Source organism: Pleurotus ostreatus, assembly GCF_014466165.1.
Source record: "Pleurotus ostreatus strain PC9 chromosome Unknown scaffold_4, whole genome shotgun sequence".
Lineage (NCBI taxonomy): Eukaryota > Fungi > Basidiomycota > Agaricomycetes > Agaricales > Pleurotaceae > Pleurotus > Pleurotus ostreatus.
The window spans coordinates 263,835-277,142 of NW_023503159.1; the positions used below are offsets into that span (position 1 = coordinate 263,835).

Consider the following 13,308-nt stretch of genomic DNA (forward strand, 5'->3'; position numbering starts at 1 on the left):
TTCCACTCACGACCCTCGCATACTTCCCAGGCCTCACTCATTCAGTCACCAAGTCGATAATGAACAGCTACGAATGCACTCGCTTCACCGATTTACCGAATGACGTACTCCTCGAGATAGCATGGTTTCTTCGCCCTCAAGACCTATTAACCATGACCGCAGTACGCGACAATTATGTTCCAGTATTATATTGTCTCGCATGCTTATCTACGCCCACCATCTAGATTTCTCGCGCTTTGCGCAGCCTCTTTTTAGAGGATATTGTCTGGCGTCAAGCTCGCTCTGAGTGGCCCTTGGACGTCCCTGTCGGCCTGGTCCCAAACGACTTGGATGGTAGCGATCTCCGCAGATTACATATCAAGTCCATCAAACTAGAATCCATGTGGGGGAGCAGCCGTGCGCCTTCCAAGGTCGGCGGGATCACAACTCCAGCCATCGTGCATAGTATACAGTTCCTCGGCTCTCAATGGCTCTTAACACTTGGAGGTATGGAGAATCAGGTGCTTGGTGGGATGATGACACTATGGTCGCTTGAGGATCTTCAACACATTCATGTTGCCTGTTCGTTCAGCATTGTGGCTCCTCATTGTTTTGGATTCGCTGCTGCGTGGCGGAAAGGTACTAGTCAAATAGTGATTGCTGTGTATACATCTAACAAGTATGCCAACGACACAGATGTCAAAGCGCTAGCTGATGGTTTTCGCCTCTAGATCGATGCAAGTTCACTCTATGTACCGTCATCAAGGCAGCTGGGGTTCTGACCATGTCCTTACACTCCACGGTCTTCCAAATGCACTAAACAGTAGGAATCAGCTCAATCTACGCATTTGCGACTATATGGTTGTCTGGTGTACGAAGGCCAACGGCGCGGCGTACGTTTGGCTCATTAACTCGATTACAAAGCGATGCTTCTGCGCCAAACTTGGCCCTACAGTACGTACAGCTCTCTGAATCTACTTTGAAACTACACTCAAGTTACCGTCTAGTTCACAAGAGCCGACGTACCCATCGCTTTGGTGTGCCTCGAATTGGGTCGTCTCATAGTGGTGACGGGTAGCTGGATGGCGGAGCACACTGCACCCGCGCAAGTTGTCCATGTCTCGAGGCTTCCTTCAGGCGTGTTGGATGCAGATGGGCATGGACACACTCAATCTGCTCTCGGAAACGTAGAAACCGCGATACCTGAGGATCTAGCCCTTGAGTTGATAACATGCTACGAGTCCCCCCATTTCCAAATTCAACCGCCCACTGCCCCCACACAGGCTGCTCGCCTCGACGTAGCCATAAACTCGTACCACGAATTAACCGTGGTTCAGCATAGCGACGAAGCCAATTCTTTGACATTCAACCGTTTTCCTATCGACATCCATTATGGCTTACGACCCACTGGGAACCCGATATTCTTCGACACGACCGGGCACAACGAAATTAATGTTTTACTCTGTCGTTCTGGACGACGAGGTTTCTACACTGCCCTTGTGGTATCGGATCCTGACATGGATCACACACTCATACTTCGTAAATTCATTATTCCTGATCGTACAGAAGTCGTGCCTCTCGATGAACAAGAGGCAGGTCATATGTTCAGCTGTATGAGCTTTGATGATGCAACAGGGCGTTTTTGCATCGCCACTTGGGGGTTTCATCCGTTTCACAGCGGGATGGTGATTTGCGATTTTGTAGATTAGTCAAAATGTGGCCTTATAGCGGGAAAGCAGGAGATGTACGACACTATACAACCAATCCAACAGCAACAGATGCCCGGTAAAAGTAGATACAACTGTCTAGATCATACTGTGTTGTCCTGAACCAGTGGAAGCTTTGAAAAACTGTGCCTCGTAAAATAGTTTCGAGCAAGATGAGTCTTGTCCGATATTATGACTGTTGCAAACTCTAGTCAGCCTGCTGGTGAGTTGCAACGGGATACGGTACTCACACGCTGTGAAGATGTGTAGTTATATTCGGTAGGGAGTAGTAGGTAGTCTCCGAAAGAGGGCACATCACACAGACCAGGTTGTTCAAGGGCTCCAAGCTGATTGCTACCGGCTCTCTAGGAGCTCGGGGGATATTCATAAGAACCAAGTCCTCGGCGTCTCTTGGCTGAGGGATGCCGTGCCTGGGTAGATGGATCAGCCGAAAGAAAGCAACTACGGACATGAGTACGCACTCAGCGCTCAAATGTTCACACACGTTGGTCCTTGTCGTATAGTTTCGGAAGTGAACTGCGCAGTGATTGCAGCTCCAAACGTGATCGGAGTTGATCGCTTCGGGGTTCTCCCGTTTGCGTATGTCTGCGGCGACAGAGACGTTGAGAATTGATATGTTTGGACTGCTGTGGCCCAACGGACTCCAGTATGACGAGTCAGTAAAATGTTCGACCTAGACGTGAATGAATGACGGTAATGTGATGAGGAGAGTCGAAGGCCTACATACATATTCGCGCCAAGTCAAGACCTCTCTACCCTTGAATCCGTTGTACGACTTCAGAGGACATCCATTGCAGACCAACCGAATATCCAGACGATCCATCTCCGAAGCCATCAGATGCATGGGGTCTCTCTCCATGAGCTCGGCAATTGCCAATACGGCTTGGAATCCTTTAACCGCAAAGCGAATCGTCCTGAGAGGTTGGTTCAAATAATTGATCGTCGACCATATTCCATCCCATGCGATCAGACAATGAAGTCTTCTTGGCTTTCCCTTCAGGTTGGGGCATACGAACACCGCGAATGCACGGTCAATCAGGTCGGTCTTTGGCACACCTTCTTTGCCGTCCAAAACTCCGGATTTCACTATGTCGCTCTCGAGCTGTCGGCGCATCCGCTGAGCTTCAGTCCGACAAAATTCAGCGAACCGCGGATAAAGCTGCGTCTCCTTGAACTTAGGATTATCCAATGTTTGATCCGAGCGGTCATGGATCAAGACGTATAAGTCTTGCAACACCGCCTCTTCAAACGGCGTACAGTGCCATTTCCTTGCCGGAAGCGTATTGAGATATGATGTGTAGGCTCTGGATACCGATTCCTTGCGCCTTTGGATACGTAGAGTCTCGTTATCAACCTGGCGCGTTTTCTGTATGGGGGCAAGGATCGCGATGACCTGAGGGAGTAACAACTCCCATTCTGACGAAACGTGTTTAGAAGAGACAATGGTACAGATGGGAGAAAGAACAGACTTGAATCAGTAAGCTCGTAATCGGGATCTAGCCTGTACAAACGGTTCATTCCGGAGTCCACTTCGTTAGCCAAAAATCCATGGTTTATGCATCGGGTTCGCATACTGTTGCTTGTTGAGTAAGAGACTCGGGCTGAGGGTAAGGCGTACCTACTCGTTGACGAATTTAGTCCTTTTCTCGCGTTTCATGGACTCAGCCTGAATATTTAAATGACCTAGCCAACCGATGCACATATGGCTATGCTGCAAGCATATAAACGGCCGGCCACACGAGAATGGGAATTACTCACTTTCAAAAGGGCCTCCACGTAGCTCCTACGTTGCGAAATGAATGTTTCTTTAGTGTCTGATGGCTTAGGTGCATCCGGAGAGTCGTAGGTAGATAGGTCCTTCTGGACAGCATCGAAGTCATCCTTCCAGTACCTTCGAATAGTAACAAATTTGGAGCTCTCGTAGCCTATGCCGCAGTTGAAGGGGAGTAGCGTCAAATTCTGATAAACATACGTTTCACGGTCGTGTATGGAACCATGTCCCAAATGGGTTCCGCGTCGAGCTTGTCATCCATTTCGCGGAAGAAAATCATCCTTTCGATTATCAGCAGACGTTGGAACCTGCACCGCCGCAAAGACGTACTTCTCGGGATTCGCGAGACATTCGTCCTCACAGAGTCTTCGCAAAATACAGAAGTCAGGCACAGATGCGGATCGTCCGCACAGCTACACGTTTAAGGTCAATGAACCTCTCAAGCCTGTCGGTAACTGCACGTACCTGGCATACAAGCGGAGCGTACAACAGGTCAGCCCATTGCTGGTGGGAAACTAGCTCTGGTCGTGGGGGAGCTGGGCAATCCTTAGCGATAGGGTTGTTCTCGAAGAGAGACTTCCAGAGGGCATTGGCATCTGCACTTGCCAAGAAGGCTTGAATGACATGGACACTGTCCGCTAAGGTCAGAATATCTCGTGACTCCAGCCATTGGAATATCTAATCAAATCAATCAGCATCGTATGATATCTTCTGGAGCGAAGACTGGACTTGATAAAGAACGTCGGTGGGCATTTCTACAAGTAACTTGGGCCATATTTGTGGCTCCAGCAGCCCACTTTTTCCAGGATTCGAACGCATTGTAACAGAGCACCAGATGGTGGTTCACAAGAACGCCCACTCGAGAAGATGCTAAGGTTAAAGAGGGTTTCTCACGGCTTTCTCCATTGACTTATCCTCCGTCTGCCAGTACGGTAAGATAGACATCCATACGTATATCAATATCAAGCGGAATGGCTTTGAGATGCCAAAGTAAAACCATAGGGACGGAAATGCGAAGCCGTTATAGATCACTCAGAACAAAGAACTGGGACCCGACATGGACGAGCTACCATTATCCATCCCCATGAACGTCAGGGCCATCATAGATTGCTGCATCGACGGGAACATAGGCTCCTCACGAGTCTCGTTCATCGATCTGCATTCCAATAACAGATCACGCAACACCTTCGTCTTGGGAAGGTCGTCGTTTCGAGGGAGAGGTGGAATCGGGATTTCCCATCCCTCTTCGTCGTCTTCCTCCTCCTCATACCCGTACTCGTACTTGTACCTCGCGAGTTCCTCGTCTTCTTCGTCAAGCTCGCCGTCATATTCGACCTCAATCTCGTGCTCGTAAACCTCCTCGTCTTCATATTCGTCGGAATCGTATTCGTGATCCCCATCTTCGTTATCTTGAGGTAGCGTGCCAAGAAGTGCACCTGTACAATCTTCTAATCGCACACCTATGTTGGAGAAACGATTGTACCATCGATCCCATCTCTCTAGCCCGCCAGATGCTTCGGATGGGCCGTCAGCCTTGTTCAGGTCCTCCAGAAGCGTCCGATTCAGACAGCGTACGACCTGGAGATTGGGGAAATTGCTTCTGTTCAGCGCCTCAACATTGCTGTCATTCGTGCGCGAAATGAACCGGGCGGGAAGGGGTTGCCGCGTTGCATTCTCGCCGACGACTCCGACCCCGAATGCGTGTTGAAGTCCGTGCAGCCCAATGAAGCGAATGCCTTCATGCGGTCGATTAACAAGGAGGGATTGGTCCGTGCCCATAGCGATAGAGCCCTGTTGCTCCAGACGCCAATCAGCATTGAAGGAGAATGCAATGAGCGAAGGACATAAATCAAGGATCTTCCGAACGGCAAGGGGCGGGATACTGTTGAGGTTGAGAAACATGAGATCGCCACCGTGTATGGTCAGAAATGTGGCTACATCGGGCTGGTCGTGACTATTGACGCCGCAATCGATGGAGAGCGAGCGAAGAGCCGGCAACGACCAGCCAGTCGCTTGCTCAAGGAATTCCCCGACATGACCTTCAACAAAAAGTTGTTGAAGGTATCGTAGCGTCAAATGCACATCGAATGCTGAACCAAGGTGCTCGATGGCGTCCTCCGTGACGGGGGGCTTGAACGAGATATTCGCAGACAATAGATATGGGAGCGAGTCAAGGGCCCATATGACTTTCGGTAGCGTCTCGCAGGGTACCTTCCAATGTATCGTGCGCAAGTTTCTGTGGCTGTACGTGGCAAGGGAGTCCGCAATTCGCATGAATGTCAAGGTTGTCGTCAATGGCCAGTCGACCACAAATATCTCCAGGTTAGGGCAAGACTTCACGATGGATGCCAACGCGTAATCAATCGTCTCTTGAGATAGCGAATTTGGGCTGTAGTATTGACGGATATGTATCCGTTTCGTCCACCAGCCTGGCGAGACCGTGTTCGTGTGCTGTGATTCGAAGGACGCGAAGCGCTGAGCAAGGGTGACTAACATGGCCGGCCTATCGAAGAATAGGCACCTATATAAGAATTCTGTTCCTATATGGTTCCAGAATTTGCACGTAGAGATAATAGCCTACCCATGATAGTTTTTGAGTGAGTTCTTTGGAGCATTTGTCGTCCACGTACCTTTTTGGTTATATAGCTCTGTCTTTGTAGCTGATCCAATGCCATTTGAGGTGCACGCAGCGACCATTCACTATGAAAGATCTTGAGCCACGCATGCTCGGCGGTGAAATCCGGTAGGCCGTATTGGTAGATTACATCTTCGTCGGCAGCGAGATCAAATATATAGTTCCATAGTTCTGCAGGGAGTTTATTGTCTGCCATTCACAGTGATGGTGGTAATCTTGTGGTTGAATGTTGAACACGGTGGAAGTTCAAGTCGACGGAACGGGATCAACAGGACCTTGACATCACGTGACCGTCTCCTATTCCACAGTTTGGTATCATTCCCAGCCGCGATAAATAACTCTGAGCAGCGACCATAGACCTGGTACAATGGCTGGTAAGGTATATAAGGTTAGAGTACGATGGCATTTGAGCTCCATCTACTCGCCTACTTACACGTCTGACACTCGTGGGTAGCCAGCAGGATGCCTCAACCCCGAAGCATGATCAACACCCAGTATATGTACCTCGTGCCAATTTGCCATTGAATTAGTTGAAGTTGTCGAAGTTGACGTTAAGCTTTCGAAATGTCAAGTGTGACTGGCTGTACTTGCAAGCGGTGCCAGCTGAGGATGTTGAATAGACCGTCCCAATCCATATCTGAGAGGGGAATAGAAGCCCCAACTCCGGCGAACACTCATGAAATCCATCCATATGGTAAACGAGTCGGGAAGCAGGTATGTAAGGACTAGCAATAGTCTGGGGTTTCACTATCTTCGTAGGGGACTGAGACCATTTACCGGTACATGAAGTCCGCATCGCACGTCTCTGTCCAGGTGGCGTTGCATTTAAGGTTGCAAGATATCTTTGAGCCAGGATCTGACTCACCGTATATCATTTTGTACAACTCAGCGCGGTGTCGCCTTTGCTTCTGATAAGCCCTCATCATGGAAGAGAAATCAGAGAAATCAGAAGGTGTCGAGTACTGTGCTTCTCTGTGCGGAGACTCGACAAGGTTTGATTGTTCTGTTCGTATCATCCGAAGTTCAATATACAGTGTCGAGAACAAGTCGGGACGCTTGAAATTACGGACCACGTGGTATTCCTCTGATGCAAAGCTTAGTCGGGAAGAACTGAGCTACGTAGTACACGTCCAGTCAACACAGAAGGTGTATGACGAATACAATAGACACGCTTATGAGATAGATGTGCATGTCATACGCATGAGGGTCAAAGTCGACGGCATTCACGAATTAGTTCTTCGGCTCTTTCAGAGCGCGGTTTGATCGAACACTTGAATGGGAGCACATGACTGCAGAGAGAGAGGTTAGTGGGGTTCAACAGGTAGGTAGCTACAATGGGACAACAAACCGGTTGAGATTGGTTGTATATTCGGGATTGATGTCGATTTCTTGGCCATTCTCGTCAACGGCCTTGCCAATCGTAAAGACAGAGAGAATCGACGCCATATTTAACCAAAGATTATCCATCGCAAAATATCGACCTGGACAAATCCTGTAATGCGTATAAGTGTTGTCTGGAACAAAGATATCAGGTGACTGCACCTCCTCCCAAAGCCGAAAGCAGTCATGAAATAGTCTTTCAGGCGGGGGTCAATCTGTCCGTCTATCAAAAATCGCGAAGGTTTGAATTCTTCCGGTTCAGAGAACACCGTTTCATCGCGGAGAATCGCCCTAGGATACGTAAGCCGCAACATCCACAAAAGTGGCGGGGATGAATACCAAAGATTGCAGAAGACAACGGATCCGCTTGGGAGATGATATCCTTTGTAATCACCATCGGAGACGAGGCTACGTGGTAGGCCTAAATACCTTCAGTATACTCAGGGCTGGATAAGTCCGTAGCTTACCAAGGGGAGTGATGGGCTCCAACCTTCATTGCCAATGAGCCAGGATTATTGCAGCGTAAAAGGAAGAGGAACATACCTTAGCACCTCCAGCATCACCGCAGACGTATATGGTAGATAGTACTCATCTTCAAACTCTGGGAGGCGATGGTCAAGATATTGATCAAGTTCTCGCTGGGCTCGCTCTTGTATATCTGGGTTGAGTGCCATAAGAGCAATGAATAGCGTCATTGAGAATTTGGAAGTCTCGTTAGCACCTAAAATGCATGAGACAGTCTGCACAATAGAGTATGCAAAGAGGACCTACCAAGATATGCTGTTGCTGCTGTGTTCTTGATGATACCCTCCTCCGGCCCTCCGTCTGGTATCGAACCACGATTCAAGGCCCGACAGATTAAGCTTGATTCTCCGCGTCCTTTTGCCTATATATGTTGCTAGGTGAGCCAAGGTTTGGTGCGGAACAACGCGCAATGATACTTACAAGCAACCTGCGCGTTTGCGAATATGGAACATCGACCAACAGGTTCAGGTCCCGCGTTGCGTTTTCTCCGATGATCTGGAATCCTGCACCTGGTATCCATCGAGGAATGTGTTTGAGGAAGGGAAAAATGTCGACCATGTAGGTACCTATAAATCCTAAGTCGAGGTGCTTGAGGGCATCCTCAACCAAGGTGATGTTTGGGTCATCCTTCTCCTGAACATCCACACCGTATACGACCATGAGGATGGAGGACGCAATCATGCTACAAATTGGATGCTTAGCAAGTACAACCAAGTGGGCCCAATTACTCGTATCACTCACTGGCGGATGTGTGTCTGAAAATCGAGGGGTGATTCGTAGAGATGCCGAATGAGGTCCCGAGAGCAACGGAGTTGAATGGGGCGATGGTGCAATCTACCATGCTCGGGATGGAACTCTTGCCAGAAAACCTTCCGATGATCTCGCCACTGCTGACCGTACGGTTGAACGCTGAACATGGACTTCCAACCCATGCTACGTATATGTCATCGGTGCATAGTAACAGTGCCAAAGCTGATGTTGACCCACACTTCATTGATCATCGTGCCTTCAGGCCTACAAGTGAGCGAAGTCTTGATTAATATTTATAGGCAACTCGGGCGGGGTATATTCAGTCTCACCTACTTGACGAAATGGAGGATTGTCGATCTAGGACATCACTGGCTGCCGCGAAGGAGTTCAAGACGATCACTGAGTTGCCGAATACACTAAAGTGAAGTATATCCGAGTCTGATAAGAATTTGAGTATCCGGGTGGAATGCCAAAGACACAGATCACGACGTACTACATTCCTTTGCGATCCTATCATATGCAACCCAATGACTTTCGTCCGGTACAACCAATAAATCCCCGATGATTGGGTACTTCCTAGGTCCAGGAGGAAGAGGTAGAGTTCGTCGGGGTTTCTTCCTGACATAGACTAGGACGATGATGGAGAAGACCGCAAGGATTATACTTGAAAACATTAGATGATCATGGTCTCAGCATGAGCATATTTAAAGGAAAGGAAGGGGCTTAGGTACTCCACCCCTGGAGGCAAAATGAGCGGCCATCGTCATATTAGGATCACATCGTACAGATAGCACGATGGGCACCCACTTACGCCCCATGGAGACACCTCCGCAGGTGGTAGGGCCGTATAGTCGTCCTATTAGGTCATAGTCCAACAAGCAACAGACATAGTCAGCGCGAATGTAGAAAGAGGGCACTCACCAATGATTCAACCCCACGTAGTATCAGCTGCACTAGAATCCCGGCGATCCAGGTACCACTTGTATATAGCCAGTGGGAGTTAGCAAGTGACGAATTGAATTGATATAAGACGCCACGAGGAAAGCTAAAGGAAGTTTTACCTAATGTAAACTCAGATAAGACGTTATCTAGTAAATATTTTTGCGGCGATTAGCAGGCGCATAGAAATGAGAGACGCACTGGTCAGTTATGCCGAAGACTTGTAATCTGAACGTTGATCCGAATCCAAGATATGACCAAGATATGATCAAGTCATTGTGATTGGCCAAAAATGGCGTGAAATCGAGGACGGCCGTGGCCCATGATGTGCAGTTAGCCCAACATGTGAAGACAGATGAGCGGTTCGCAGCATCTAGATAATAGAGGTCCACTTCTCTGTTAAGGACACATCTTTTCGTGGTTGGAAACACCGAGGAAGTTAATCCCATATGCATGCCTGTCGCCCCGCGTAAATATTGTCCCATACCGCATGTAATCGTGTGTATATCTCAGGGTCCTTTGCAAGTCCGCTACGAGTTCGTTGAGCTCGCTGCTCGGGACACTCAGCCCAGGCTTATTTCAGAGGAACCACCTATCCATCATCCGCTCAACTAATGGCTACCGAAGCGGTGAGGATGTCCTGGAAATCAAGGAACCACCATGTAGCGAGTGCTGCAGCCGCGCGTCCCCTTGGCTGCGGTCAGCCCAGCCGCAATCAGTACAACTGCTCCAAGCGCACGGCCAGCTGGAATACAAGATGGGTGATGGTGGAGAACAGAAGGATCTTGGACTACTAGGGCCCGGGGTTCGAACTTGGGAGTGGCTTCATATCGCGTAATGGAACACACTGCCGAATGTGAAGAGTTACGTTACCTTCATGGCGTACTACGGATCCGCTGCTGTATAATGCCAATCAATTGCCAGTCCAGTATGATATGTCTCATGACTCTTTACGATGAAAGTATCAACTGCATTACATATTTAGTAGCGCCAAATACCCGTGTTCAAGGCTGCCATTATATCTGGAACGGACAGTCTTTTGAGGGTGTACAGCGCAGCACAATCATTGAATATTTCCATGTACGGCCGGGATAAATTTACATGGTGATTTCACGAACTAGATGTGAGTATAAAGTCAAGGTACGACTAGGAAACTATACTACTCCCATGCTAGATTCCTCCAACTCCAGCTCGCGACTTTCTTGGGTTAATCCGCAGGGAGTGCAGAACCAAGATACCAGGAAATCTTCGAAGCTGCTTCCTCTGATGGAGTACCTTCTGCGGAGATAGCCACGGAGCGGAATCTGCAAGTATCCACATTTATTGCTGGAACCAAAAGGCAGGAAGGGAGAGTGTACCTGAAGGACACAACCGACACCGAAGCAGAAGGTGATACCACCATACATCAAGCAGTCATCATTGATCCCAGAGCCGCCTCGTCGGGGATCCGCTATGCCTCTGCTGAGATGCTCGTATCGTCGTTTATTTTGAGCGTAAACGACGCATGGGACGAACGTCGCGATAAGGCCTGTCAAAGTGACGTCGATATTCAGCGTTCAGATTTAGACCCCGAACTGTACTCCCGAAATTATTCTTCCGTCGAACCGGGAAGTAAATCTCGGTGGAGGGGGGTCGGATGAGGGGAAACAAGGCACGCTACTCACAAGTACCGACGTCAGAACCCCAGTCGCATAATCCGTGGCTCCATTCACGACCATCTGAGTCCATGGGGAGATTCTTCACGTTCCTGTTTCCGCCGCCCGGAACAATCATCATGGCGGGCATAGGTTGCGGCTTGAGTTGGCATTATTTACGCATGATATTCACTCTGGTGATCGCTGTACCTGATAGTAGACCTGGCCGGGGGGCATCCCGATCGTATATACTTGCTGAGGTATACCGGGTTGTTGCATATTGAAGGGCTGGAGTGGAGGTTGGACAAATTGTTGTTGGATAGGTGGAGGGGGGGCAGAGGGGTTTTGATATGGCGGGAGTCCAGGTTGATTAAAAGGTGCTGCAGGTGGTTGGCCGACGTTAGCACCGGACTGTGGGTCATTCTGTGGGTTCTGAGTAGGAGCAGGAGGTTCTAGGACCACAGGCGGGGCAGCTTTGGTGTATAAATCGGCCATTTGTCGCTCAGGCTGCTGGTAATCAGCGGGCGGGGTTGCCTGGGGGTATCAATGAACCATATATTCTCCGGCTAATGTCCTTTTATGCCCAAGACCTGCCCGTGGGTAGTACCTTGTATTTCAAGTGATTGACAAGTGACGTTGATACATTGAACTCTAAATTAACGCATTGCAACCGTTCACCGAACTGGAGTTACGTGCATGGGAATTGTGTTACGTACGGCATGTTTTGTGCTAGCATTTGGACATCGAAGCCCGGCAGTGAGGAAAAAACATTACATGATTGATCGTGACGGTGGGGCGTGCGCACCATGTGTTACAGCGACTGTTAGTTCTCCGCCGATTGACTCAGTAGGACTTGATCTGAGAGCCATAAGCTCAAGCACTGTATTGGCATATACAAGGAATCCATCAAGACAACTTATCTAGACCGCAGAGCGAAAGACACTTATATTCCCATGCTGGCTTCTTCCAACTCCAGTTCCCTGGCCTCCTGAGTAAGTCCACAAGGTGTGCAGCACCAGGAGACCATGCAATCTCCACAGCCGCCACCTTTAATGTGGTACCTACTGCGAAGATGGCCGCGAAGTGGAATCTACAGCACAGATGAGCCTTTCGCGACAAAAAAGACACAAAATGGAAAGCGTACCTGGAGGACACAACCTATACCAAAGCAACATGTGATACAGCCGTGCATCAAGCAGTCACCGTTGAACCCAGAACCACCCCGCTCGGGATCCGGCTGGCCTCTGTTAAGATGTTCGTACCTTCGTTTATTTTGAGCGTAAACGATGCAGGGGAAGAACGTCGCGATGAGACCTATTGGAGGGAGTAAGTATTTGGTGCTTACATCAAAGCCCCCCGCACTTGTAACTCGGGGATGCTCCCATCAAAGCGGGAAGTGAATCGTGATGATGGCCCAAGAGCTATCGAATGAGAGGAAGTCAAAAGGACACTACTTACATGTACCGACGTCAGAGCAACAGTCACATAACCCGTGGCTCCATTCGCGACCATCTGAGTCCATGGGTAGGTTCTTCGCATTCCTGTTGCCACCGCCACCTGGAACGACCACCATGGCCGGCATGGCTTGCGGCTTGAAAAATGCAAACGAAGCATCGTCATTATCGGCAACTGGTTGGTTGTAATCGTCGACATTACCTGGTAGAACACTTGAGCGGGGGGCTTCTCACCCACGTGAACGTAAACTTGCTGAGGTGGACTAGGTTGCTGCATAAATAGTTGCTGTGGTTGTTGGGCGTGATGAGGCTGCTGCTGCATGAGAAGAGAGTTGTATTGCCCCGGGGAGTTTTGGTGTTGCGACAAGCCGATGCGGCTGGCGGCAGAGCTTGTAGGGGAGACGGTGCACTATGTTGCGTCGCCTGATAAACGGCAGAGGGCTGCTGGTCAACACCTGGGGTTGTCCGGGTGGATAGAGTATTAATTACCTTCGAGTACCAGTCCAACGCCCTT

At 49.3% G+C, this 13,308-nt stretch overlaps 6 protein-coding genes across 6 annotated transcripts; 1 reads left to right on the forward strand and 5 right to left on the reverse strand.

Annotated features, from left to right (window-relative positions):
* Positions 1 to 59: 59 nt before the first annotated feature.
* PC9H_005921 (uncharacterized protein) lies at positions 60 to 1,688 on the forward strand (the record flags this gene model as incomplete). The annotated part of the gene is made up of 4 exons (XM_036775478.1): positions 60 to 161; positions 225 to 658; positions 711 to 933; positions 987 to 1,688. The coding sequence occupies 4 exons, from the start codon at positions 60 to 62 to the stop codon at positions 1,686 to 1,688; spliced, it is 1,461 nt and encodes a 486-aa protein (XP_036631497.1).
* Positions 1,689 to 1,784: 96 nt separating this feature from the next.
* Positions 1,785 to 4,296, reverse strand: PC9H_005922 (uncharacterized protein; the record flags this gene model as incomplete). The annotated part of the gene is made up of 11 exons (XM_036775479.1): positions 1,785 to 1,881; positions 1,937 to 2,116; positions 2,168 to 2,379; positions 2,434 to 3,122; positions 3,176 to 3,279; positions 3,329 to 3,417; positions 3,465 to 3,631; positions 3,679 to 3,758; positions 3,808 to 3,890; positions 3,943 to 4,155; positions 4,207 to 4,296. The coding sequence occupies 11 exons, from the start codon at positions 4,294 to 4,296 to the stop codon at positions 1,785 to 1,787; spliced, it is 2,004 nt and encodes a 667-aa protein (XP_036631498.1).
* Positions 4,297 to 4,509: 213 nt separating this feature from the next.
* On the reverse strand, positions 4,510 to 6,308 carry PC9H_005923 (uncharacterized protein; the record flags this gene model as incomplete). Its single annotated transcript, XM_036775480.1, has 2 exons — positions 4,510 to 6,054; positions 6,108 to 6,308. The coding sequence occupies 2 exons, from the start codon at positions 6,306 to 6,308 to the stop codon at positions 4,510 to 4,512; spliced, it is 1,746 nt and encodes a 581-aa protein (XP_036631499.1).
* A 1,011-nt stretch (positions 6,309 to 7,319) lies between these two features.
* PC9H_005924 (uncharacterized protein) lies at positions 7,320 to 9,441 on the reverse strand (the record flags this gene model as incomplete). The annotated part of the gene is made up of 12 exons (XM_036775481.1): positions 7,320 to 7,401; positions 7,461 to 7,604; positions 7,655 to 7,783; positions 7,832 to 7,913; positions 7,960 to 7,982; positions 8,036 to 8,213; positions 8,264 to 8,378; positions 8,438 to 8,699; positions 8,759 to 8,950; positions 9,005 to 9,031; positions 9,097 to 9,205; positions 9,261 to 9,441. 12 exons carry the CDS (start codon positions 9,439 to 9,441, stop codon positions 7,320 to 7,322), a joined length of 1,524 nt encoding a protein of 507 aa, XP_036631500.1.
* Positions 9,442 to 10,860: 1,419 nt separating this feature from the next.
* PC9H_005925 (uncharacterized protein) lies at positions 10,861 to 11,835 on the reverse strand (the record flags this gene model as incomplete). Its single annotated transcript, XM_036775482.1, has 4 exons — positions 10,861 to 11,010; positions 11,065 to 11,234; positions 11,371 to 11,500; positions 11,551 to 11,835. The coding sequence occupies 4 exons, from the start codon at positions 11,833 to 11,835 to the stop codon at positions 10,861 to 10,863; spliced, it is 735 nt and encodes a 244-aa protein (XP_036631501.1).
* A 448-nt stretch (positions 11,836 to 12,283) lies between these two features.
* On the reverse strand, positions 12,284 to 13,116 carry PC9H_005926 (uncharacterized protein; the record flags this gene model as incomplete). The annotated part of the gene is made up of 4 exons (XM_036775483.1): positions 12,284 to 12,430; positions 12,485 to 12,654; positions 12,799 to 12,996; positions 13,029 to 13,116. The coding sequence occupies 4 exons, from the start codon at positions 13,114 to 13,116 to the stop codon at positions 12,284 to 12,286; spliced, it is 603 nt and encodes a 200-aa protein (XP_036631502.1).
* Between the last annotated feature and the right edge of the window lie 192 nt (positions 13,117 to 13,308).